The sequence below is a fragment of the Aquarana catesbeiana genome, linkage group LG06, assembly GCF_042186555.1.
Source record: "Aquarana catesbeiana isolate 2022-GZ linkage group LG06, ASM4218655v1, whole genome shotgun sequence".
NCBI lineage: Eukaryota > Metazoa > Chordata > Amphibia > Anura > Ranidae > Aquarana > Aquarana catesbeiana.
This window is the reverse complement of record NC_133329.1, coordinates 283,106,794-283,134,576: the sequence shown is the minus strand read 5'-3', so window position 1 is coordinate 283,134,576 and position 27,783 is coordinate 283,106,794. Positions and strand designations below refer to the sequence as shown.

Below are 27,783 nucleotides of genomic sequence, written 5' to 3'. Positions count from 1 at the left end.
ACCATCCCCAGATTTATTGTGACAAAAGTTATACCCATTTGCTTTTTAGATCTCTCAAGCATAATCTATCTGTAACGTTACTGTTAAAATCTTACTACCAAAGCGGCTGCGTCCGCATTACTGCATTTACAAGCAATTTCTTACGATTCTTCTGTAACATGCTGATTCTTGTTTGAAAATTCCAATAAAAACTTGATTGAAAAAAAAAAACCTTTATCCTGAGAGCCGAATCACCAGCAGTATTATGGCTAAAGTGGGATGCAAGAAAAACTAAATATCCTGATACAAACGATCTAACCCAGTGAGTCAATCAATCTGGATTAAGGAAAGGAACTGTTTAATTATTTTTACTTTCCCCCACTATTTATCTCTGCCTGGACACTGTACTCAGAGTGTCATTATTGTTTTATTTATATTCACCGTCATATCACCAATTTGAAGATTTATTTTGGCAATTTTAACACATGTATTAGCACCATAATTATTTATTTTATTCACATGTATGCATTTTTTATTCCTTGATTTAAGCTTAGTCGCAGCAGCATATTGTGCACTATTTATTTAAAGCGCATCAATTTTATACTTAGTGCCCAGCTCTACATGCCCTTCCTCCTGGCAGCAATGTTTTGGCCGGAAAAAAAAACTTGACCCATGTAAACATGTTTAGGTGTGTCAAGCGTCTGGGCATTATTCATGTCAATGGACAGAACTATAAAACTTATCCTAGCAATTTAAATGGTTGAACATTCAAGCTTTTAGCGCACCTAGCGATTATGCGCATTTTAATTTTTCTGCCAAAACACTGCTGCACATGGACACCCTGGTAGTGGGGTTTTTTTTTACCTTAAAAAAGTCTCTAAAATGCTTATGTCTGCATGGACACATGGGCTAACATGGAGGGGTCTTTGGAGGTTGCGAGAATAAAAAAAAAAAAAGCCAGCCCTCCCTAAAAAGCAGCTTTTTAAAGGTTGTACAAGGCCTAAAACATAGAACAAAAACATCAAACATGGTATGTTAAAAGATCAGTTTCTTTCATTAAATGGAAAGAAGACAACTCACCTAAAGCAGTATCTCTCCAGGAACACACCCAGCGTCAAGTCATTTTTACCATAAAACTCCATTGTGACAATCCTGCATAAAATTAGAAGTACAGCCATCCAGTTAAGGGGGCAGACTAAAAGCTGCTCCCATTCAAAAAAAAAAAGTAAAATTAGGACAAAAGCATAGTTAAAGTAGAACTATAGGCAAAACTTTTTTTCCCATTTTGGATCGCGTAAGGGAGGGTTATAACCCCTGTGACATTTGTTCCCGCTAGGGCTGCAACTAACGATTATTTTCATAATCGATTAGTTGGCCGATTATTGTTTCGATTAATCGGTTAATAACCTTAAAAAAAAAAAAATGTGGTGTATAATTTAGTTAATATGTAAAGTTTTAAAAAAAGGCAATTTATTCTTAAAATAACTATATGCAGTGGTAAATATAAATAACCAACTATATGGTTGGGAGCAAAATATTGAATCCACTCTGAGAATAACAGACAGAAGAGAGATATACTGTATATACTATTAGAGGAGAGATATACTGTATATACTATTAGAGGAGAGATATACTGTATATACTATTAGAGGAGAGATATACTGTATATTATTATTATTATTATTATTATTATTATTATTCGGGATTTATATAGCGCCAACAGTTTACGCAGCGCTATTAGAGGGGAAATATTGTATAAACTATTAGAGGAGATATACTGTATATACTATTAAAGGGTGAATCTGGTAAATATCAGACTCAGAGATCACATTTTTTTTATTTAAAGAAAAAAACAAAAAAAAAAACCAAAAGAATGTCTTCCTTAAAAAAATGTAATTTTAAGAACGTTTGTTTGATTTTCTAATCGTTTCAACCACAGTGACGAGAAAATTTGGAAATAATCAAAGGAATTTTCAGACAGTGGATGTGGTTTTCGTTCAGAAATGACATTCATTTTAAAAACAGAATGTTAAAAACAAGTGAAAATTTCAAACAACGTTCTTTTATTCAGCGAATGTATAAAGATTTTTCATCTGAATATTCTCGTTTGAAAAAAATTGATCCGTGTGGCCAGCATAAGGCTCCGTACACACCTATGCAGTTTGCTTTTGATGTGTTTCTGCAGTGCTTTTTGCTGTGCGTTTTGATTTTAGCACATGTGATTTTGCTGCGATTTGTGTTTTTACATTTATTTTGGCCAATTTGTTGTTGGGCAGATTAAAAAACACAAATTGCTGCAAAAATGCATTACATGCTTTTCTGCAGCATCTCCACTGAAGTATATTGAACCAAAAAAGCACCGTTTTGCGTTAAAAAAAAGTCCCTGACCCTTTCCAAATACACAGCGGCTGAAAAAAGCATAGATGAGAACGTGTCCCATAGGAAACCATATAAATGAAATGTAGTGCGTTTCTGCAAAAAGCACCAAAAAACACATAGATGTGAACCAGGTCTAAGACGTTTAGTAACATAATGGGGTTAAAAAAACTAAAATTAGCCCTTTATAGTACAAAAAAAAGCAGATAATCACTACTGTAAGGGGTTCATTTTTTTTTTACTGTAGAACTGTGAAAGTAATATTTACAGTAGCGATTATTTGCTCTATTTGTACTATAAGGGGCTCATTTTAGTTTTAACCCCATTATGTTACTGGCCGATTAATCGATTATGAAAATAGTAATCGATTAATTCCATAATCGATTAGTTGTCGATTAATCGATTAGTTGTTTCAGCCCTAGTTCCCGCCATCTGTATCCTATTGCAGAGATTTTCCTTCATTTCCTGTCCTTTAGCCAAAGAGGAAGCGAGAAGAAATCCCTGCAAATTAAAGGAATTCCTTGGGAACCCCCAGACCACCAGAACTAGTGTCCCCATTGGAAGATTTCCCCTCTATTACTTTTCTTAGGACAACCCAACATACAGGCTTTTCTTTTTTAGGATCCATGCACACCTGCACTTTTCTTAAGCTGAAAAACCCCTCAATAAAAAAACTCTGGTAATAACTTTTTGTAGTACCATTTTAGCAGCGTTTAGGTGCATTAGTGTTTTTGCAGTAAAAGGAAAGAAAAAGCGCAAAAAAATGATATTAATAGCATTTAGGAGCATTTATGCTGGAAAAACGCTCCAAGAAACTGCCAATAGCCTCAAGTAGTGTGCATGGACACATAGGATAACACCATTTAGCTTCAAGAAGCAGAAAAAAATGCTAGTGTGCATGAAGCCTTACTTTCACTTTCAATGATAATGGTAAACAAGACAAAATCAAAAAAGGTAAATCTCCCTAACAGGGGCAGAGGGCACAGACAGCAATAAAAACTTTCAGGGGTTCTAATCTCTCTCCACTCCAAAAAATAAAAATAAAATTTTGTCTTTAGTTATACTTTAAGAGAACTACTTACCATGGACTGACGCAGGCACTTGGTGCATTATTAGACTGAGCGGAAGAACTGCTGAACAGGACACAGAGCCTCTGGTGGTTTAATGTGCTAAGACAATCAATCTGAGGACAAACCACAAAGCATTACAATTAAAATGGATTAATTGAATGTTGCATATAGCAATGTTCGTTATTCTGAACCATAAGGTTTTGTTCAGTCTCATGCATAGAAAGCCGCTGGTTAGAAAGACCTGCAGTTCTCAACATATGGCTCAAGTGTAGTGATACGTTGTCCTATGAGGGCGCTCTATGTAAAGGGCACCCTACCTGATGAAAGCAGGATCTGGGAGTATTTCACAAAAAATGCATTTCAGCACCAAGGCTGGTGACCAAAGTTCAGTTTCTAAACTTCCACGAATACTTAAATGTGCATTCACAAGCAGTAAAATAAGTTAACAGAGGCTTTGACATTAAATTTAACATACCGTATATACTCGAGTATAAGTCGAGTTTTTCAGCACTTTTTTTGTGCTGAAAGTGCCCCCCTCGACTTTACTCGAGTCCAGCACTTTTCTGCAGCAAAAAAGTTAATTTTCTGTACCGACTTTGGGGCCCTGTATCTCAGGGCCACTTGGTGCTAGGAACCCCAAATTTGGTGTGCAAACCCAGTGGAGCTGGTACCATAACATATCCAAAGCTGGGGTTCCTACCACCAAGTGGCCCCAAGATACGGGGCCCCAAAGCTGGTTCGGAAAATGTCATTCTCTGCTGCAGAAAAGTGCTTGACATTTTCTGAACCGATTTTTGGGGCCCTATATCTCGGGGCCACGTGGTGCTAGAAATTTTATTTTATGGTGCTAGTTCCACTGGGTTTGCACACCAAATTTGGGGTTCCTAGCACTAAGTGGCCCCGAGATACGGGGCCCCAAATTCGGTCAACTGTGTCCATCTGCAGCAATGTCATTTCGGGACCCTTTGGGTTCAGAGACCCCAAATTTTGGCTGCAGCTAAGGGGCATCTAGGAACCCTTAACTACCGAGTTTGAAGTTCGGGGGACCTATGGCTGCAAATGGGCGCAGTGAGGCATGCAAATGGGCACAGTGAGGCTGCAAATGGGCATTGTCGACCCTCGTCTTATACTCGGGTCAATACGTTTTTCCCATTTTTTGTGATAAATTAGGGCCTAGACTTATACTCGAGTATATACGGTAGTTAAAATCTGTAACGCAGCCCCTTTTTCACATCAAACATTTATTTTGAGCAATTTATTTGTGTTTATTTCATAAGTGTAAAATGAAATGGTACAAGTTTAAACAGTCAGATTGCAGAATAAAGAGGAATTTATCTGCTTGGCTGCAGAGAACGGCACGGTCTCCTTATTTCTCCGTGACCTCCCCCTGTCAAAAACTGCACTTGATAGAAACTTCAAACAGCTGTACTGACACGCACTGCATAAGCATGGTCCTCCATGACAATCACGAAGCCCATGCTGAGCAATGACGTGCAGCTGATATTGCAGCAAGTACAAGACAGGGAGTTGGAGTAAAAAAAAAGCTGCAGAGTATACTTAGCATACTAAAAGGTCAGTTAGAGTTTACATATACTTTGATTATAGAACAGGAGTGCCTGTACTGAAATAGGATTTATGCACTTGCCATAAAATCCTTTTCCTGCAGTCCATTGAGGGACAAAAAGGACCTTCCAGTTAAACTTAGGCTTACAGAAGGATTGGACACTGCAAAAAAAAAAAAAAAATAAATCTGTAGGCCACCCCAGGACAACGCCCGACAGAGGGATAGGACCTGTGCTCCCAATTGAATCCAAAGGAAATTTTATGGTATGGCAAGTACAAAAAAAAAATATTTTCTTTCTCCACACGTTAAGGGACATAGGAAGACAAACCTTTAGGACTTCCAAAAACAGTCTAATTGAAGGGTGGGCAACACAGCAAACAATCACTAATAGGTCCAAGAAAGAAAAAGGAAGCTGGCATCAGATCATGACGCAACATACACCTGGTAGAACTTACAAAACATGCAAACAAAACATGCAAGGCTGACACATGACCATGTGTCAGCCTTGCAAATCTGGGAAATAAAGGCTTGATGCCGAAAAGCACCATAAGCAGTTGGATATCTAGTAAACTGCACCCTGAGAGGAGAAGGTAGTACCTGATCCTTGAGACCATAAGCTTGGACGATGGCCTGTCAAAGCCACCTAGATGATGGTGGAATGAGAAGCTAGTGCACCCAAAATGCCCATATGCTTACAAAAAGAGAATCCGTCTTCTGGAAAACAAACTTTAAAAAAAAAAAAAAAAAAAGTGGCTGAGAGATAAACGCAGGTATTTTTTTTTTTTTTTTTTTTTTTTTTTTTTTTTTTTTTGGTGAAGTAGAGCCAGACAGAGGGATGAAAGAAGAATATCCTGTTTGAAGGCAAAGGCGGAAAAGAAAAAAAGAAAAAAAAAAAAAAAAAAAGGGGGGAAGTCCTAGGACTCAACATCACCTTGCAAAAACCAAAAAGTATTCACTAGAGCAGAGGTGTTGGCTACAGGAAACACCATCTTGTCGGTGACAGTACAGAGGAAAATCTTTAATCGTTTGAACAGCAATTTTTAAAGTAACGAGAGAACCAGATTCAGAGGAATGGACCGTGGGAGCTACATGGGAGACCCACTGAAAAAAGGTCCTATTAAAATAGTGAGGACAACATCTTTGGTAGAGAACAAAAAGGGCTGAAACATGAGGATCCTCCAAAAACTGGAAGAAAGACAGATTGCTGAGCCACTAGGCCAGGGACTACCTGGTCCTTGTTAATACACAAGTTGATACATCCAGCGACCACATCCACTTATCCCAGGATGACAATGTTGCGTTGTAGGGCCCTGGAGTGAAACTGGGTAAAGGAGACTGCGAGACTCATTCAAAAGTGAACAGGCAGACAGCTTCTAGAACAGAGAATAGGAATCAGAGTTTCTCCTGTGGAGTGAACACAGTGGTGTGAGCTGTGCCGAGAACTAGGCCCATATATCTTAACTGATAAGTGGATTCCAAGGACAATTTTTGAAGGTCCAGGACCCATCTGAATCATTGTAACATCTGGGCAGTCAAAGTCATACTGCTCAAGAGCCTGTGTCAACTGTTCCCATAACAGGAGGTCATCTAAGAATCTAACAATGAAGATGTCAAGAGAAAGCAGCAGGGCTAATACATAGGCCAGCACACCAGTGAATACCCAAGGTGCAAATGAGAAACCAGGGAGGGTAGAGGAGCAGGTGAATTGGTAGTGTAGGGGCCTCATAGCAAAGCTTAGGAAAAGCTAATTCACTGGAAAAATGGGGACCTATAAATATGCATCTCTTTGTTGTCCACATAAGCCAGGGAGGTAATGATAAACTTTGTCTTTAAGTCCAAAAATGTTGCATGGGATTTACATTTAGAGCTTTGAGATCCAGAACAGGGAGACTGCCCCCTTTGACTTGAGAGCAGTGAATAGGTTGGAGAAAAACACCTGGAACTGTTCCGTCATAGGAAATGGGGCAATGACACCTTGATCCAGAATAACCGAGAGGGCTCAATGGCGATCTGTTGATCTGTGCATTGGCAAAAGATGGTTGATGGTGAGACTATGAGCAAGGGAAGGGAGCGAAACACTCATTTTTAACCATGAGATCCCACATCCTGCACTCAAGCATCTGGGATGCAAGCTGTCCAAGCTTCCACAAAGTTTAACAAAATGTCGACCCAATCTGTAAAGTGCGAGTGCACCATCATGCAGAGGATAGCTATTCTGAGGATTTGGTAGAATGAGTGCCAGGGCTTGTAGGTGGATGGAAAGACAAGGTTGTGGGTGTCTCAATGTGGAGGTCGAGGGAGTGGAGAAATTAAAAAGGATCTTTTTTTTTTTAAATGACAGAGGGAAAAGACTTTGCAGTCAGTTCCTTAGGTTTCTTTTGCTGGGGAAGTGGCTTGATATTGTCAAGAGCTTGGCCCAAAGAGATGCCGTCTCTCAAAGGCCATGCAGATCAAATTGTTTTGTTCTGATGTCTGGTATTTTAGTCATCCCCTGCTTATGCATTGACATGACATGCAAGAAATGAGACAGAAAGAAGTCTTCTAGAAAACCATCACATCTGAAATGCTATAGCCATCTGTTTTACATGCACTATGAAGGAGGGCTCTAACCGCAGCAGCAATTAGATCCCTTTTAGGGGTTTTTAATCAGTCAGACATGGTGGTCTGGAATAGTAAGGTCACATCTAGGATCAGATAAAGGGTAAGGCTTGGCAGCGAACAAAATAGTTCTAGAGAGCAGGTGTAGGCAAAGCAAAGATTACCTGGGTTTGGCAATTTTTTTTAAAACTAATTTACTAGCAAGGAAAACTTAGCCTACCCTATAAGTGGACAGTGTCAGCAGAGCATGTGAACAGTATCAGTAGGGCAGAGGTTGGTGATAGTGGGACAGTGGATGAGGTCAGTCAGAGCAGTGGACGGTGTCAGAGCAGTATATTGCATCAGTAGTTGATTTTTATTTATTATTTTTCACAATATTTTTTACAATTTTTAGGAGCCCTGTTGGGTGTTTTTGGTGAAATATCAGGGGTCTAAACAGAACCCTGTCACACATTTGAGACAGAAAGGGACTCAGGACAGATTCCCCAGTCCCTTTCTCTGCAGCTTCAGCTGCACTGGACAGTGAATGAATGTGAAGGGCTCTGAGGCGGCCTATTCAATAACTGAAACATAGCAAACAGTGTACTATGCTTCAGCTGTGAATGAACACAGTCAGTGATCGGTATCAATTACTGGATATGTTAATTCAGAAAAGGAAGAACACATTTACCAACCCTTTGCCCTCCATTCTGAAACATCTCGCGCCCAGCAGGAGAGAAATGGAGGGGAGCCGGCAGCACTACCGAGAGGGGGGGGGGGGGGGGGGGAGTTGCAAGTAAGCACACACGGGGGCTGGGCAACAGAAGAAAGAGAAACCTGGAAAGGAAAGGTGACATTTAGTGGAATCGAGCAGCTGTATTTTCCTCCCTGCAGTAGCTGTATGCTGGCAGGAGGGAGGCGAGGGGAAGCAGGCTTTCAGCTGCTGCTGGAAATAAAATATAGTCTCTTGGTTCCACTAAATGTAATCCCTGCCACCCCTCCACTCCAGGTTCCAGAGTCAGCAACCAAGGAGCGCAATGTACTTGCCCGTGAGCAACGGGTTGCCAAGCCCCGCTCTGGAGGGATGGCTTCTAACAGCTTTTCAATTGACAGGCACATTCTCTATCAGAAATGGGGGCACCCTGTTAAAGTGGAAAACTGCTGGATCCAGAGTGGGAATAGGTAACTTGTGTACAAAACCCTCACTAAATGGATATGTGTTTAGGAGCAGGAAACAGCTTTTCAGGATGTTTTCAATCTCCAAACAGAAATATTTTGGAAAAGTGGGTGCAAAAGGGAAAGCTTTTGCAGCCTTAGGGGTTATTCTGCAGAAAAAGAAAAAAAAAAAGAAAAAAAAAAAAAAAGCAGGACCAGATAGTATTTAGTATTGTCAGAATGGAGTATGGAAAGCACCCTACACAGAACCCAGTGGCCGAAGGTTACTTCCAGGCTATCCCTGCAAGTCCAGTGGTGCCCGGACACAATACTTCAAAATCCGGGCTGAATATGACCACACTAGAAAGCTGCTATCAAAGAGAAAGTTCCAGCAACTATAAAGAAGAGTCTTCACTGAAAAAAAAAAAAATCAGTTCGTACTAACTAAGCAGAGCTGTAGAATCTATCTCAATCCCAGTAGAATGCTAGTACAGTTCCTAGTGGAACACAAGGGGGGGTTGGGGGAGCTATGCTGGTAACAGGCGTTATTCTGAGCCAGTCTACATTTACAAAATAGAAATAACAAATATGCTATTCAGTGTCTGTAAACTTGTTAGCCAGAAAGTTCCAACATACATAACAAAATGTAATATAATTGCTGGTTGCTGTTATGCAAACATTTTCTTCAACAGTAATTGCATAGAACGTTGCTAAAATTTTAATTAGAACAGAACAGCTGCAGCAAAGTAGAAAGTGAAAGGTGAAATGTTTAATGAAATCAGTATTGGACAAGCTTTTTAGCCTACCAGAGGATCCTTTGACAAGCTGAATGCCTAAATAGTCTGTCAATTTACACAAGAAAAACACAATATATTTCATATCTCATGCTAGTATCAATATTAGTATGATGTAGACATGTGGTTTAAAATCTGAATCATGTGCGTTCTAGTTATTAGGATATTTTATTACAGGTCTTTGCATACCTCTGTAAAAACACCAATATTATAAGCTTTGGATAAAGATCAAACTTTATACACAAGACCAGCTTCACACTGCCACGCTATGGTTTGGCTGCAGTGTGGGTGTTACTGCAGTTTTTGTGTGGTTAACCCCTGGTTTCCTATAGACTATTAGGTTATGTGATTTTGGTGCATTTCCTCAAAGCGCACCAGAAGTCCTGCATGCTGCATTTTTGGTTCCTGCATGCTGCACTTTTGGTTCAAAAACACCACACCTAATGGAAAGTCTATGAGAAACTGCAGGTTAACCACTTCCGGACCACCTCACGTGATATACGTCAGCACTTTGAAGAAGGATGTCGTTATGGCAGCAGCTAGCTACCATAACCCCGGTATCCTCTACTTCAGTGAGCAGTCCGGTTTCAGATAAAAGTGGTCTCTGTGGCAGATTCGCTGCAAGATCACTTTTAAAATCGGCAGCGGCAGGGAGAGGGAGGCCCCCCCCTCCCACCACCGCCGCTTACTGGAGCCTTCGGTAGCGGTGGAGGCGATCGGGTCCTCTCCCTGGCTTGGAGACAAGTGAGGGGAAGATGGTCCCCATCCGTTCCCATACCATTGCAGGGCGGAAGAGATGTCAAAACATCACTTCTGCCCATAGCTCCTAAAGCAACATTTTTTTTATTTTTTTTTTTATGACATTTAATTGTATTTTTTTTTTTTTTATTGCATTTTAGTGTAAATATGAGAACTGAGGTCTTTTTGACCCCAGATCCCATATTTAAGAGGTCCTGTCATGCTTTTTTTCTATTACTAGGGATGTTTACATTCCTTGTAATAGGAATGAAAGTGACACTTTTTTTTTTCTTTCTTAAAGAACAGTGTAAAAATAAGAAAAAGGTAAAATAAATAAGAAAAAGGTAAAATAAATAAGAAAAAGGTAAAATAAATAAGAAAAAAAAAAAATAGATTAACGCGCCCCATCCCGCCAAGCTCACGTGCAGAAGCGAACGCATATGTGAGCAGCGCCCGCATATGAAAACCGTGTTCAACCCACACATTTTTCCAAAAAAGTGCGCTTGTAAGACCGCTGCGCAAATACGGTGTGACAGAAAGTATTTCAACAGCCATTTTATTCTCTAGGGTGTTAGAAAAAAAAATATATAGTTTGAGGGTTCTAAGTAATTTTCTAGGAAAAAAAAAAAAAAAAAAAGGTTTTAAACTTGTAAGCACCAAATCTCAGAAAGAGGCTCAGTCCTTAAGTGGTTAACCTCACGAAAACCGTGGGTACACCCATTCTGCAGGAAAACCACAGTGTGAAGCCAGCCCAATTCTGCATAAACCAGTTGGACATGAGCCAAAAACGAAACATGTGCACACATATCCATTTTATAAGCTAAATAGATACATAAAGATAAAAGGCAACTCAGGTAAGAATAACTTGCGCAAAAACTATACCTTCGAGTTCCAGGTCAACTCAAGCTGATTGAATACTTTGTCATCCTCTGAGTCCTGCTTAGATTCAGTTTTACCTAATCCACTGGCTGTCCCTGTAGTTTGTACAAATGGGTCCACATCCTTCTGCCTTAATCTACCTCCTCTCGCTCGATAGTCTGCTAGGATTCTAGCTAGGGATTGACTGTCTCCTAAGTGCTCTGAAATTCTTGTGTTTAGCAGCTCATGGGATGGTAACACTTCAATAGCTTTTCCCTGGACATTTTCATTTGTGCCTTGTAAGGTTGACAGTTCACGCAACAGTTGCTTTTTCCTTCTACTCTCCAATTCTTTCATCTCCTTATTAAGTAATGGGGATATGTAAACCTGCTCTGGAAAATAATCTCTTGTAGGACAACGCATGCCCTTCTCCATTAACAAATATGGTTCCTTGAAAGAAACAATAGGAGAAATACAAAGAATAACATCTTTCAGTTCCTGTTTAAAGGCTATAGAGTGTGCCTTAAGCCTATCATCTGTGGAAGCAACCTCCTCTGTTATAAACATTCCAGAGTCATCTTGTAAAGGATCTCTGAAGGCTTGATGATGTTGATTTTTGGACTCTTCTAGTCCCTCATCATGAAGTTCAAAATTATCATCATTTGAAATACCAGGTATTTGACACATCTGAGTGAAGAGCTCAGGTTCAATTGACACAGAAGATAAAAGCGATGAAGACGACATCACCCTGGATGGGTTTTGATGGCTCATGGAAGAAGTTTCAAAACTCTTGCTCTCCAGTTCTCCAGTCTCCTCAAAATATGATTGTTCTAGCAATTCAGCATCATAAGACTGGGACTCTGATATCACATGCAATCGGTCCGAGAACCGGTCTGATTCCCAATTAATACCACTGCATTCTTCTCCATTAAACAGATCTTTCTGACTTCCATCTCCTTCATGACCTTCAATGAGGGATCGGAAGGAGCTGCTTTTAGGAAGTGTTGGTGGCATAGCAAACTCATCCATAAGAAAGGAAATCTCCAACTGGGAATGGTATGCTGCATAAACCATAAAGACGATTATATCCTTGACACGTGCCAGCTCATATTCTGAGGCTCCACGTAGCTTAATTGTGCAGCCAAGATGTTGTGAACATCCTTCAAAAAACATCAGTGTTTTGGATTCATCTGCACACAAGAAAATTAAAAGATTATGAAAACACATAAAACATAAAAACAAAAAAACAAAAAAACAAAAAAAAAAAAAAAAAAGTGCATCAGCGATGGCATTTACTTTGAGGATTAGGACTTCTAAAACTGTGGCATTATTGTTCAGCAGAGCGTTATTTTGGGACCAATTTACTATAATAGCTGGATTTTAAATTTACTACAGTCTGGTCCATAGCTTTGGTATTCCTTTTAAAAACAACAAGTTCATCTGAAAGAATAAAGGAAGGGCGTTCAGCTTTTTTATGGAGTTGCCCAAGGGGTCTAATGTCATGTTGGGGAGACCTGGCCTAACCCAACAGAATCTGTAACATGTTGGCTCATTTTATTTATTGATCCTTCTTGATCTTTTATTTACTTCTATGATTGAACTCTGCCACTCAGAACATTTATGTACAAACATACTAAAAACATATAGTGGTGACCACATGAACAAGTATTACAAATTTAATAAAATGCAGTTTTTGTTTTTTCTTTAGTTTTTTTATGGATAAACCTAAAAAGGTTGAGTGCACTTTTGGCAGCAATAAGCCAAACTAGACCATACTCTAAAAATGCTGCCTACACAGAGCTGGTAAATGTTTAAAATGCATACCATCACAAGCAGATAAGTAAAGGCGGAAAACTATCTTTGATGCATACATCACTCACTAAGGCATTGACCTGTCCTCACTATGTTCAGCACTGCCCTGCCAACTATTGTAAGGCCATGCAGTGAAAACTTGCATTTACAAACATAGCAGATATGATGTACTTCTGGGATTACTGTTAAGAAGATTTTTTTTCTATTATAAATAGACCTCATTCAGTAATAACAAGCGGCACTTGAAGACCACATACTATTTGACAGATTTGAAAGTGGCTTGTCTCTGAACACCTCAAAAGTTTGTATGTTGCCCTTGAGCAAGTCAAGCCCAGACAACATTCTATGATGCCTCAGCAACTTACAGAGAACTGATCATATTCGCTACATTCACATTGATCTGGAAATAAGCATGCCCCCCTTAGATGCCAATGCAAAAACTCCTGTACCATCAAGACACATCAAAACATTGCTAGGAGTCAAAAAGCTCATTGAGGGCCAGTTCACTGCCTTTTTTTCTGTATCAAAAACGCATGGAAAGTAGATTACATGGTTTCCAATGGTATAAACCAGTGCAGTCAGTTCCAGGGCATTACAGTACCAGGAAAAAAAAAAAAGAAAAAAAAAAAAACACACGAGCATGCTGCATTTTTCCTGCACTTGACGGTACTGGAACGCGGTAAAATGCATCAAACATACAATAGAATGCGCTGAAATGCATCAAAAGTGCAATGGACCCTAGTACAGTGAGGGAAAAAAAAAAAAAAAGCACCTTGAATGCATCTGGGGAAGCATCAAAAACGCGGATCTGGAGTGTGTTTTTGTGGTGTGAACCAGCCCTGAAGCCAATATGCACAGCTGGATACCAAAATATACATCTAACAAATGATTACCTTTTAGGTAAAGTTTAACATTAATTGCATCATAGTCTTGTTAACAGTACAGAAATTTCTGCAATAGCAGTGCTAATTTTAGCAGTGTTCAGAGCCAATTCACACCATAGAAACACAGTCCGGAAGCGTTCCAGATTCTTTTCTGCACGCGCTTTTTTTTGTGTTTTTGATGCTTTCCAGTGCATTTTTTTCCCTCATTTTCTTTACACCAAGGATAATGTGTGTTCTTGATGCGTTTAACCGCTTTCTAGTACAGCATCTTCTACTGTTTTTTGGAACTGGAACACAATGGAACTGACCACACTGGTGTGAACTATTCTATTGAAACCCATATTACCTGCATTTTGATGCAGAGAAAAAAAGAACGCACTGGACTGCATGTAGTGTGAATTACCCTTATTTTATAAAAAAGTATACTCGTTATTGACATTCACTTTGCAGCCCTCAGTTTATTTCAAAGGAAAAAAAGGTAGCATAAATATAGCGGATGACAAACACACACTTACTGTGAGGTAAAGGAAACACTTGCATATAAAACTTGTGACAGGTTCCAAGGTGAGGTTTTGTCAACAACTGATCCATAGACATTACCAAGTCACCTTGTGTCGTTCGACTGACTCGGTCTAAAACTTGCTAGAGAAATGCAAAAGAAAAATAAAACTTGTAAAACTAGACATCTATTACATATTATTTAGGCTTTTCCTTCAGCATCTACTTTTTTATTCCCGACATCGTATAAGAAGGAAGAAGTTATGTTATTACTTTTTTCTTTTGTGATCCAATCCCCTGCTGATCGGAGCAAAGCGGGGAGGACGGCAGGTCTGTGTTAGCTCAGTTTATGCAGAGTGGACAGACCCCATTCTGTTCCATGGGCAGCCAGGAGTAAAACTCTGCTGTGTTTACACCCGGCTGCCTCCAATCCGGTCCACCCAAATTGAAGAGGATGAAGTCCTCCATTTCTTTAATGGGCTGGATCAGACCCAGAGGTGGGCAGATTGTAAATAGAATAGATTTCTCTATATGCTTTGTTAAACCCTCACTAATCTACAGTCACTAGATATTTAGTCCAGAGAAAAAGAAATGTTAGACTTATTAGAATTTATAAAATAAAATTAATTTACTTATTAGGTTTAACCTACATGTTATAATTACTTTAGTAGCAGTGTAACATATTAAGACCAAAAGACAATACATATTAATAAATGTCGGCTTTTTTGTGTCTACATACCGGTTTAACATTAATGACCAAGGTTATGCCATGTTCTAGGAGCATATCTTGTGCTATTCTAGACACAGTCTTCTCCACCAGAACCAGAGTTGGTCGAACATCAACAATTCTCTGGACGTAATTCTTCAAAAATTCCCTTTCCTAGAGATCAAACACAGTGGATGGAGCCATGTAAACCATTCCTTTATACCCAGCCAGGTGCACATTTAGAATCACTGGCATATAGTGCAAATATGGATAATATTAGAGCCATTTATTTCTAAACTCATACAATATACATGTGATCATATTGGTGAAACTTATAAAATTGTAGATAGCAAACACACCATTTACAAACTAAATCATACAATATTTACAAAAACCCTGTAAGGCTCAAACGAATTGCTTTTATTGGATGTCCCACGTTTGAGAGACATGGTAAGGTATTGCTACTCATTTAGCCCCTGTTCACACCAGTGAAACTTGTCATGCGATTTGACAGGTCCAAATCGCATGAAAAGCCCTATTGTCGGCAATGGAACAGCTCAAATCGGTGTTACTCCGACTTTGCAATGTGATTTTTAGGTGTGACTTGCATAGATATCTGTGCATGAAGGCACAGATGTCAGCCAAGTCACATTGACCTGTGGCTTTGAAATCATGCGACTTCAAATGAAGTCAAATTTAGTGTCAACGGGGGGCTTATGGACACTATGGATACCATGAGCTCCCTGTGATTTGCATCTTTTTTGTTGCTCCATATGAGAGATGTGATAAAAAAAAAAATGCTTCTTATTTATGAACACGGATGCAGTGAACCACCTGTGAATTGTCTGTTACTGGCCCCCCATGTTTGAGAGACATATTATAAAAAACTGCTGCTCACTTACGGACATTTTGGATACTGTGTTACTTCCAGCTTCCAGGTTTTTTTGTCAATGCTTAATTGAACAAGCTGAAGTTAGAAGCCAATTAGCTACCATGCACAGCTGCAAAAGATTTTGCACTCTCCAGTTTTAGTAAGGCTCGGTTCACATTGCTGCAGTGCGAGAACCCGTGCAAATCCAGTACAGGTTCCCACATTGCATACAACTCACAGGCAGTTCACACTGCCCTATGCGAACCGCTGCGGATGTCAATACAAAGTTAATGACACCCCCAGATCTGTTTGCATATTGCAGTGCGAACTGTCAATTTGGACAGGAATCGGATCGCATGGTTGTGAACACCCATGCGAGCCGATTCTGGTGCAGACCAAAATAGGGTCCTGCACGACTTTGGCTGAATGTGATGCAAATTCAGCTTGTTTGTATGGCTGAATTCGCATCACACAGACTTTGCATGTGATTTGCATAGCAGTGCGGTGTGAATCACATGTGATGTCTGACATTGCAGCAGTGTCAGCCCGGTCTAAGTCAACCCAATGTCCTTTCTACAGGGAAACAGAGCCTTTATATTTGCAATGTTCCATATTTGAAGATTCCCTCTGATGGTGGTTTAACCGCCTGCCGACCGCTGGCCGTCAATTGACGGCCAGGCGGCGCAGCTCTCCTTGCGGGCGGACGTCATATGACGTCCTCGCTTTCTTAGGCCACCAGGGGGGGCGCGCACGCCGCTGCCGGCAATCGCGCGCGCGCCGTGTCACTAAGCACCCGGTGCGCGTGCCCGGCGGCCGCGATGTCCGCCGGGCACCCGCGATTACCGGTAACACAGCAGGACCGTGGATCTGTGTGTGTAAACACACAGATCCACGGTCCTGTCAGAGGAGAGGAGACCGATGGTGTGTTCCCAGTACAGGGGAACACCGATCGGTCTCCTCCCCTAGTGAGTCCCCGCCCCCTACAGTTAGAATCACTCCCCTAGCAACACAGTTAACCCCTCCATCACCACCCAGTGTTAACCCCTTCACTGCCTGTCACATTTATACAGTAATCAATGCATTTTTATAGCACGGATCGCTGTATAAATGTGAATGGTCCCAAATATGTGTCAAAAGTGTCCGATGTGTCCGCCGCAATATCGCAGTCACAATAAAAATCGCAGATCGCCGCCATTACTAGTAAAAAAATAAAAATGTTATAAAACTATCCCCTATTTTGTAGACACTATAACTTTTGCGCAAACCAATCTATATACGCTTATTGCGATTTTTTTTTTACCAAAAATATGTACAAGAATACATATCGGCCTAAACTGAGAAAAAATTTGTTTTAAAGAAAAAAAAATTGGATATTTATTATCGCAAAAGGTAAAAATTATTGTGTTTTTTTAAAACTTGTCACTCCTCTTTTGTTTATAGCGCAAAAAATAAAAACCGCAGAGGTGATCAAATACCACTAAAAGAAAGCTCTATTTGTGGGGAAAAAATGATAACAATTTCATTTGGGTCGAGTGTTGTATGACCGCGAAATTGTCATTCAAATTGCGACAGCGCTGAAAGCTGAAAAATGGCTTGGGCAGGAAGGGGGCGAAAATGCACAGTATTGAGGTGGTTAAAGCAAGCACCATAAGTAACTAGTCTTCAAAATGCTCCCTCCCTATACGGACTAACCAGTGTAAGATAGATATGCATACACTATTTCTAGGCCATTTTGATCCAGCCTGGGCATGAGATTTGGCTCCCCTCTGTCAGCCAGCAGCTGCTGCAGGGGAGAGGGAGAGCCGACAACAGATGGGCCATAGGAGCCTATGGGTAACGTCACTGCTCCCAGACGTTGCCAGTCATAGTTGAGCACTCTCTCGCTGATACAGGAGAGATCAAGTGACCGGACCAGTGTGGCCTGAAAATGGGCAAGTATACAAGTATATAGATCTCTTTTACATAGGTTAGTTACAATAGGTGTTAGGAGGAAGCATGTTAAAACACTATTTGCATGGAATTCTACTTTAATGTTTAAGGGGGGACATTTTTTGAACATCATATGAGAGAAAGGATATTTAGATTTATGAACTGTGAATTAGTGAGAAATGCTGCAATACAGTAAAATTAATGAGGGGAATCTATTAATAGCATGTGGAGAGGTGTTTGTGTGTGTGTGTGTGTGTGTGTGTGTGTGTGTGTGGCATATAATTGTAACGTGCAAGGAAAATAATAAATGGTTTTCAAATTTTTTTACAAATAAATATCTGAAAAGTGTGGCGTACATTTGTATTCAGCCCCCTTTATCCTGTTACCCCTAATAAAAATCTAGTGGAACCAATTGCCTTTAGAAGTCACCCAATTAGTAAATAGAGTCCACCTGTGTGTAATTTAATCTCAGTATAAATACAGCTGTTCTTTGAAGCCCTCAGAGGTTTGTTAGAGAACCTTGGTGAACAAACAGCATCATGAAGGCCAAGGAACACCCCAGACAGGTCAAGGATAAAGTTGTGGAGACGTTTAAAGCAGGATTAGGGTATAAAAAAATATCCCAAGCTTTAAACATCTCACAGAGCACTGTTCAATCCATCATCCAAAAATGGAAAGAGTATGGAACAACTGCAAACCTACCAAGACATGGCCAACCATATAAACTGACAGGCCGGGTAAGGAGAGTATTAATCAGAGAAGCAGCCAAGAGGCCCATGGTAACTCTGGAGGAGCTGCAGAGATCCACAGCTCAGGCAGGAGAATCTGTTCACAGGACAACTATTAGTCGTGCACTCCACAGAGAGCTACAATGGAATGGTTTAGAGCAGTGGCTCTCAACCTTTCTAGTGCCGTGACCCATTGATAAAATTTCCCAAGTTGTGGGGACCCCTAACAGTAAAATTATTTTCATAGCGTGGGTTGTCAGCACCCAAGGCAATACAAGTAATTTGCACCCCTAACCCACGGACATTTAGCGCTCCCTAAATCCCTTCCACTTGTACAGTATTACAACCCCTTATGGTACATTTTAGGATGTACAACTCTTGTTTTTTTTCCCCCATCCCTCTCTCTAGCCGTCTTTGTTCTTACTCTCCCATTTTCTTTATCCCCCCCCCCCCCTTTCCTCTCCCTTCCATGTATTCTCTATTTGTATTCCTTCTCTTACTTCTTGGTGGGGGGCTGGGGGGAATGGGATTAGTGGCAGTGCAGGTGGGGAGTTCTGATCAGCCAGCTTAGGTGCTCTTGATCAAGGTCATCTGCTGATCTGAGAACTGTAGTGGGGACTTTTAATGGCAACTATAATCACCGGTAGTGTTACTCACTGTGTTTGCGGCTTCACTGTGTCTCCAGCTCTGTGGTGTCTCGCAGCAGTGACACCTATGCCGAAATCAGGAGATAGGGTCTCCTCCAGCCCCTCCCACTTCACATTCCTCACCAGTCAGCTGACCTCTAGTCTCTGCCCCCAGCCATGCCATAAACTGAATGAGCAGCTGGGAAGAGGCTGAGTGGGTGGCGGCAGGCTCCAGGGACAGCCCTGCTGGGTGGCCTCAAAAAGACTGGGAGAGAGGTGCAGGCTCCAGGAACAGCCCAGGATTCGGTGACCCCTAGCAAATCATTCGACCCGCGAGGGGGTCCCGACCCCCAGGTTGAGAACAACTGGTTTAGATCAAAGCATATTCATGTGTTAGAATGGCCCAGTCAAAGTCCAGACCTAAACCCAATTGAGAATCTGTGGCAAGACTTGAAAATTGCTGTTCAGATGCTCTCCATCCAATCTGACAGAGCTTGAGCTATTTTGCAAAGAAGAATGGGCAAAAATGTCACTCTCTAGATGTGCAAAGGTGGTAGAAACATCCCTAAAAAAGACTTGCAGCTGTAATTGCAGCGAAAGGTGGTTCTACAAAGTATTGACTCAGCGGGGCTGAATACAAATGCACGCCACACTTTCAGATATTTGTAAACAAAAAAAATTATAATTTAAAACCATTTATCATTTTCCTTCCACTTCACAATTATGTGCCACTTTGTGTTGGTCTATCACATAAAATCCCAATAAAATACATTTACATTTTTTGGTTGCAACATGACAAAATGTGGAAAATTTCAAGGGGTATGAATACTTTTTCAAGGCACTATATTGGAGGATTCGCTTCATCCCTGTGTATCACCCAAGGCTAGTCACTTCACTGGGTATATGTAAGGGTTTTCAGCTACTTTAACTACTTGCCGACCAGCCGCTGTCATTATATTGCGTCAGGTTGGCACGGCTGCGCAAATTGCCGTAGGTGTACGTCGGCCGCTTTAAGAGTTACAGGGGGTACATGCACCGCCAGGGCAACGCCGGAGGGGATGTGCGTGTCTGGCGGCAGCGATGTCCGCCGGTGACTCAGGATCGCTCCTCAGAGCCAGAACGGGGATCTGTCAACAGATTCCCATCCTGTCAGGAACTAGAGATCTGCTGTTCCTAGTGATCAGGAACAGCCATCTCTCTCTACTGCCAGTCAGTACACACCCCCCCCCCCCACCCTCAGTTGGAAACACCTCCCTGGGAACACTTAACCCCTTGATCGCCCCCTAGTGTTAACCCCTTCCCTGCCAGTGACATTTATACAGTAATCAGTAGCTATTTTTAGCACTAATCACTGTATAAAAAAAGAAAAAAAAAAAAATTTGTGGGGGCCATCAATTTTGTTTGGGTACAATGTCGCATGACTGTGCAATTGTCAGTTATAGTGCCGTTAAGCAAAAAAATGGCCTGGTCAGGATGTGTGTAAATCCTTTGAGGCTGAAGTGGTTAAAAGGGTTTTTTTTTCAGTTTTAATTTCTCCGGTTTATAATCGTTATTTATTGAAAAATTTTCTAGGGGTCCATCAAGTGTAAAAGATTTTTTTTTTTTTTTGCAGACGGAGTATGATGTAATTAACGCCTAAAACTCTGGACCTATAGGAGGTGTGAACAACCATAGGGACAACATTTACAAACTAGGACCAAAACTAGCATTATCTGTACATCACTGGAATTAATAAAGAGCTGTTTAAATTTGGCATGCAAGAAAAACAAGTTGCAACTAACCTGAACAACAATTGGATCGATGCAGGTAAATTTTGTTTCTTCTCTATATAAATATTCAATGGAGCATTTCAGAAGTAAAATTTTTGGACTTTTAATACAGGCATTCATCTGTAAGCAAAAACAAAAAAAACAGTTAGCACTAGTTATGTGCTAGTGCAGAATTATGTTACTAACAAATAAAATCTTATTACCTTTTTATGTGCAATATTTTTGGTGCAAACAAATCCATTCACCACAATGGAATCAGACTTCTTTCCCCCTGGAATCTAAAAGAAAACAATATACACAGCAATATATCACAAATAATTTAGCAACAAGCAATATAATTTGAAATGATATTGTGGAGGACCAGAAGGTTTACTACATTATGTGTAATAAGGGGGGGGTGGTGCTGCGCTAAACCAATAACCAAGTAATGCAAGATGAATACTAAAGTTCAGACAATCCCAGCGGGATAGGAGGCGTACCACTAGTATAAATGATATGGAAAGATATTGTATGACATCGTATCTATACAATGCAATAAGGCTGGGGGGTAGATGCCTCGCTACTCCAAAAAAAACATAAAAAAACGGTGTGTTGCTACAGGTAGTAGCAACACACAAGTCGCCTCTGTGTGAACCGGCACAGTGAGTTCCACTTACCCTTTTCCCTTTTGTACTACTACCTGTAGCAACACACCGTTTTTTTTTTTGGAGTAGCGAGGCATCTACCCCCCAGCCTTAGAGCCCTTTCACACTGGGGCAGGGGGCGGCGTCGGCGGTAAAACGCCGCTATTATTAGCAGCGTTTTACCATCGGTATGTGGCCGCTAGCGGGGTGGTTTTACCCCCCGCTAGCGGCCGAGAAAGGGTTAAATACCACCGCAAAGCCGGCGGTATAGCCGCTCCGTCCCGTTGATTTCAATGGGCAGGAGCGGTATACACACCGCTCCTTCACCGCTCCGAAGATGCTGCTGGCAGGACTTTTTTTACCGTCCTGCTAGCGTACCACTCCAGTGTGAAAGCACTCGGGGCTTTCACACTGGATACACAGCAGCGGCACTTTCGGGTCGGTTTGCAGGCGCTATTAGCGCAATAGCTCCTGCAAACCGCCCCAGTGTGAAAGGGCTCTTATTGCATTGTATAGATACGATGTCATACAATATCTTTCCATATCATTTATACTAGTGGTACGCCTCCTATCCCGCTGGGATTTTCTGAACTTTAGTATTCATCTTACATTACTTGGTTATTGGTTTAGCGCAGCACCACCCCACCCTTATTACACATTTCTGATTATTTGGGTTGAGTTATACCCTATTCGGTTTAGGCAGCTTTTCCATTTGCTCTATTCTCCTTACATGATAGCGCAGGAATAATCACTTTACTACATTATGCATACATCTGTCTCTAGGGCTGATGTTCATTTTCTATCCCACCTAAATTTTTCTAATTAAAACAGATTTTATGCTCAGTGTGGTAAATGCAGTCTGTGCAGATAAGCTTCAAGAATAATTCTCCCCTCATTAAAAGCAGAGCTCTAGTCAAAAACAAGAGTCTAAACAAGAATTACCTGTGTGTTGCCCCTTCCCCCTGATGTCTACATGTGCACAGACAGGCCCACAGGGCTTCGGGTCCCATTGAGCCCAACAACACATGTGCGTACATGTGGGTTTCCCCAGCATATACATAAAGATGGCTATTATGGAAGGCTTGAAACCTTACTGTCTTTGCACATGGGTGGGAACACTTGCAAACACCTGAAGACCCCTTTCTTCCAGGATTTCCCCACTCCTACCTACCATCCATGAAAGTGGTGTGCAATTTTTTTTTTTTTTTTTAAATCAGTACCTTCTGGCTGATAATAAAGCAGGAAGCCTACATGCATGTTTATTAAAAGAGAAAAGATCAGACCAATCTCTAAAGTTGAACTTCATTCTCCCAATCAGTATTATTTTTAATCTTTTCTACTAGCATTAGTAAATAAACAGGAAAGTATATTATATTTACTTATTTTAAACTTTTTTTTTTTTTTTTTTTTTAACATTTCCAAGTTACTTTATGGTTAATTGCCTAAGCAAATGTCGTCATACATCCCAGGAGTCTTCAGGAGAGGTGGAGGGGGTTTTCTCAGCTAAGCACACTACTGCATGCATGCATGCCTGAACTAAGGGCAGATGGATTCCAGGAAGTAAATGCTACATGAATCATTTGCCCTTACTCAACATGGCCATGGCCAGAAATGCTAGAGGGGCATTTTTCAAAGTGATTTCTCAACAAAAGCATGGAGACATGGTTAGATGAGGGAGTTTGCTTTGAATGTTAAAAATGAATTGAAATTGTGTTTTGGGTTTATGGTGCTCAGATGCAGTAAAGATCCACTTTAAATGCAGAGAACGCATTAAAAGGTAAAAACCTTTTAGCCTTTAGAACCACTAATTTATTAATAGTTCCTAGTTCCATATTCCCAATGTTCTGAATATAAAACACAGACCCGCAGCCTTCTTGGCTGTGTGTTCATTTAACATTTGCTGGCTTTCTCCATACCAGAAAAAAAAATGACACGCTGCTAAAGATAAAAAGCAAACCCGGTCTAAATATAGAAGTGTGTCAGAATTCCACGGAAATAGAGAACTGCTAAAGTGCTGGAACAGTAATCAACTCTATAAAATGTTTTTTTTTTTACTAACATTTTAGAGGATACAGTATAATACAGCTACATTAAAGAAAAAAAAATGCAATATAATACTGCACATAACCAGAACTAATCTGCAAGGCAGAATTAAGTCCGATGTACTACAAATAGCCTTAATAAATTTGCCCAAAAATGCATGCTTTTTTCCCTCAATTCACAAAGCAAATGTTTTGCATTTTAAACCAAAACTTAGCACACCATTTTTCTGCATTTGCAAATCTACAGGAATTACTAGATTCACAGGTGCAGCACATCATAACACAGATAAACCAAAAAGATTTTATTATGCTTGCAGCAGCCAGACTCTTCCCTTTATGCCCTTATATTGCACTGAAAGGAAAAAAAAAGAGAAGAGCAGAAACTACTCATAGTCTTTAGGAGTAAAGAAGAAATCTAACTGGTTACTTTAAGTATCCATACCAGGTGATATAAAGCCAGAGACACTCACTTTGAAAAAACAGAGTAAAAGCTGTACAAACACTAAAAGGCTATGAAATTCCCAGGATGGCAGAGAAAAAAAGAAACAAAAACACTCTTTATCCGGTGTAATATCAAGAACAAAAACTTAAAACCAAAGAATTTTTATATTTTAAATATAGTATTTACACTTTACCTCAAGGTTTTTGTATATATGATTTATAAACACTAACTTTTTTGATGTGGACATACTGGCGGATGTCCATATCATCGTCATTCTTGACATCAGGTCGGACAGTCTGGACCACTTGACAAACCAGTGGCACTATGATGTCACGCCAGGAAAGAGCAAGTGACTCATTATATAGAAGCTGCTGTAATAGGGACATCATGTGGCTGTGATTGGCAGACCTGTGGAGCAAGAAACACAACTTCATTTATTGGCTATATCACAATTTATTTACTAGCGAAGGCTGGCATTACAAAGCTTGAGCCACTGCACCTTTGAGACTGGGGACGATTACATAGAACAATTTGCTGACTCTTGGAAGCAGCAAAAAAATGCATAACACACATCTAAGGAAGATCCAGAGGTCACACGTGTCAACAAGTCTCTAAACCAGTGTTTCTCAACTCCAGTCCTCAAGGCGCACCAACAGGTCATGTTTTCAGGATTTCCCTCAGATGAAATGGCTGTGGTAATTACTAAGGCAAAGAAACTGATCAAATCACCTGTGCAAAATAGTGGAAATCCTGAAAACATGACCTGTTGGTGCGCCTTGAGGACTGGAGTTGAGAAACACTGCTCTAAACTAATCAATAGGCGTAATAAATGCAAGTGCATGGTGATGGCTACTGGCATAGTGAGAGGCTTAGGAGTGGCACACATTTAAAAATAAATCTATTATGAGAATAAAAGTAGGCTGCCAATGTTAACCACTACTAAAAGTACTATTTGCCTTGCCCTTAAAGGGGTTGTAAACCCTTGTGTTTTTTCACTTTAATGCATCCTATGCATTAAGGTGAAAAAAACACCTGCCAGTCACTGGCCCCCCAGCCCCCCCATTTTACTTACCTGAGCCCCTTTATCTCTTCAGCGGGAACGCCACAGGGTCCCAGCTCTTGATTGGATAAATTGATAGCAGTGCAGCCACTGGCTCCCACTGCTGTCAATCAAATCCAAAGACGCGGGAGCCAGGGGCGGGGCCGTGTCTGGACACAAATGCTGGACTCGGGAGCGCGCCCGCAAAGTAACCCCCTCGGGACAGTGCTTCTCCTAGGGGGTTGTCCGATGCAGGAGAAGCCACGAGAGCAGCCGGGGGACCCCAGAGAAGGATGTTCAGGGCCACTGTGCAAAACGAGATGCACAGTGGAGGCAAGTATGACATGTTTGTTAGTTATTTTAAAAAAATAAAACACAATCCTTTACAATCACTTTAACAACTTCCCGCCCAGCCTATAGCAGATTGACAGCCGGGAAGTGGTTCTGTTATCCTGACTGGGCGTCATATGACATCCAGCAGGACAACATGCCGGCGGGCGCCCGCAATGAGTCAGTCTGACACGCCGCATCTCCGATCGTGATAAGAAGCCTCTCTCGGAGGCTTCTTACCATGTGATCAGCTGTGACCAATCAGGAAGTACAAGTAAACGGCATTCTTCGGTTCGCGCTGACAGGGAGAGCCGATCAGAGGCCGTTGGGGGGGGGGGGGTTCTGTGCTGATAATCAGCACATTGATTATCAGCACAGCCCCCTTAGTTGTCCCAATCACCTGCCAATCAATCCCCAGCAACACACACATAATAAAGTCTCCCAGTGCCCACCACAGTGCCAATCAGTGCCCACCAGTAACACCTGTCAGTGATCAATCAGTACCTCATCACATCACAGCCGCCTGTCAGTGCCCATCACAGCCGCCTGTCAGTGCCCATCAGTGCCGCCTGTCAGTGCCCATCAGTGCTGCATAGCACTGCCGCCTATCAGTGCCGCCTCCTCAGTGCCCAACAGTGAAGGGGAAAACAAAATTTTATGACAGAAAGCAAGAAAAACTTTTTTTTTTTCTTCAAAAAGTTTGGTCCTTTTTAGTTTGTTTAGCAAAAAATAAAAACCCCAGGAGGTGATCAAAAACCACCAAAAGAAAGCTCTATTTGTTAGAAGAAAACGGTAAAAATGTAGTCTGGGTACAGTGCTGCATGACCGCGCAATTGTCATTCAAAGTGCGATAGCGCTGAAAGCTGAAAATTGTCCTGGGCAGGAATGGCCGAAAGTGCCTGGTATTGAAGTGGTTAAGCAAACTATCCACCTCCAATAGTTGTTGTGACACTAGAAATATGCGGGAAGTGAAACAAGAGTGAAGTCAAAATACTTGATGTCAACACCCGTGGCTGGCTCAGTGACCCAGAAGCACAGCAGCTATGAAAATAGTATTTCAAAAAGTATCTAATGTATAAAAATATATACAGTAATCCCTGCCTGGGTCCTAGAAATGTAGCAAAAGTAGCCTATACTATATCATGATACAGGCTATACAGATAACAAAATACAAAAGAAGAATATTTACTAAAACTGGAGCACTCAGAATTTGGTGCAGCTTTGCATGATAGCCAATTAGCTTCTAAGCTCAGCTTGTTCAGTTAAGCTTTGACAATAAAACATTGAACAAAGAAAAAAGGGCTGCGCTGTAAATTGTAATACAAAGTGACTACAACATAAATCAATATGTCACAATATATGGATTCACTCACATGCATCAATATAACATTTCAACATACATGTAGTGAAATTAGGTGGAAACAGTCAACTCAAAAGTCCATAAGTGGATTTGTCATTAAACAAGAAAGCCCATATGAGTTTACCTTTTCCCCTATTTGCACTACATGTATGTCGAAATGTTATATTGATGCATATGAGTGAATCCATATATTGTGACATTGTTTTTTGTTGTTAGTATAAGACGCTTTGTATTACAAAATTTACAGCGTAGCACTTTTTTTCTTGGTTAATTACAATGTTTTGTCAAGTTGTTGTTCTACACTGTAGCGCAGTATGATATTAAAATTTATGGAATAAAACCTGGAAGCTGACTGGTTTCTATGCAGAGCTTTACCAGATTTTGCACAATCCAGTTTTAGTAAATCTCCCTCAAAGTGTGGCATTATAAAATGCATGTGCAATAATCCATTTGAGTGCATATTTTTGATGAGTTTCCAATGCATTTTCCCCTCTTCCTTCACCTTTAGCCTAAATTCACATCTATGCGGGCTGCGTTGATGCATTTTCTGGCGCATTTTTAAACCCGCGTTTTGATGTGTTTTTGCATGCAGTTCATGCATTTAGCAGGGGTTTCCTTTTCTCTTTAACCACTTCCGGACCGCCCATCAATATACACTGGTCCTTTGACATTAAATAGCATTATGGCAGCAGACAGCTGCTATAAACCCGGTATTTTTTTTCAACGGCAGGCGGTTCACTTTAAGATAAGTGATCATTTAAATCCAAGATCCTTTTGACACCAGATCTCACATTAAAGAGGTCCTGTCATGCTATTTTTCTATTACAAAGGAATAAAAGTAATCCAAAAATATGAATTTGTCATCATACTTACCTGTAAAATCCTTTTCTTTGAGTACATCATGGGACACAGAGTGCTAATGTTCATTACCTGCTGGGTTATACTTCATCTCCAGGTGAATGGACACTGGAAGACCAAAGGTCTTTAGACAGGAAGTGATCCCCTATATAACC

At 40.8% G+C, this 27,783-nt stretch overlaps 1 protein-coding gene across 3 annotated transcripts in view; it reads right to left on the bottom strand.

Annotated features, from left to right (window-relative positions):
* The window catches only part of PIKFYVE (phosphoinositide kinase, FYVE-type zinc finger containing), a 455,233-nt gene that overhangs the window by 265,499 nt on the left and 161,951 nt on the right, over positions 1-27,783 (bottom strand). For all 3 annotated transcript variants that reach the window (XM_073633422.1, XM_073633423.1, XM_073633424.1), the window contains 8 exons: positions 24,272-24,449; positions 21,138-21,212; positions 20,947-21,054; positions 15,045-15,185; positions 14,323-14,449; positions 11,136-12,301; positions 3,438-3,538; positions 1,060-1,131 (listed from right to left, as the gene is read on the bottom strand). In XM_073633422.1, coding sequence (XP_073489523.1) covers positions 1,060-1,131; positions 3,438-3,538; positions 11,136-12,301; positions 14,323-14,449; positions 15,045-15,185; positions 20,947-21,054; positions 21,138-21,212; positions 24,272-24,449 — 1,968 coding nt within the window. The remainder of the gene's footprint in view (positions 1-1,059; positions 1,132-3,437; positions 3,539-11,135; positions 12,302-14,322; positions 14,450-15,044; positions 15,186-20,946; positions 21,055-21,137; positions 21,213-24,271; positions 24,450-27,783) is intronic.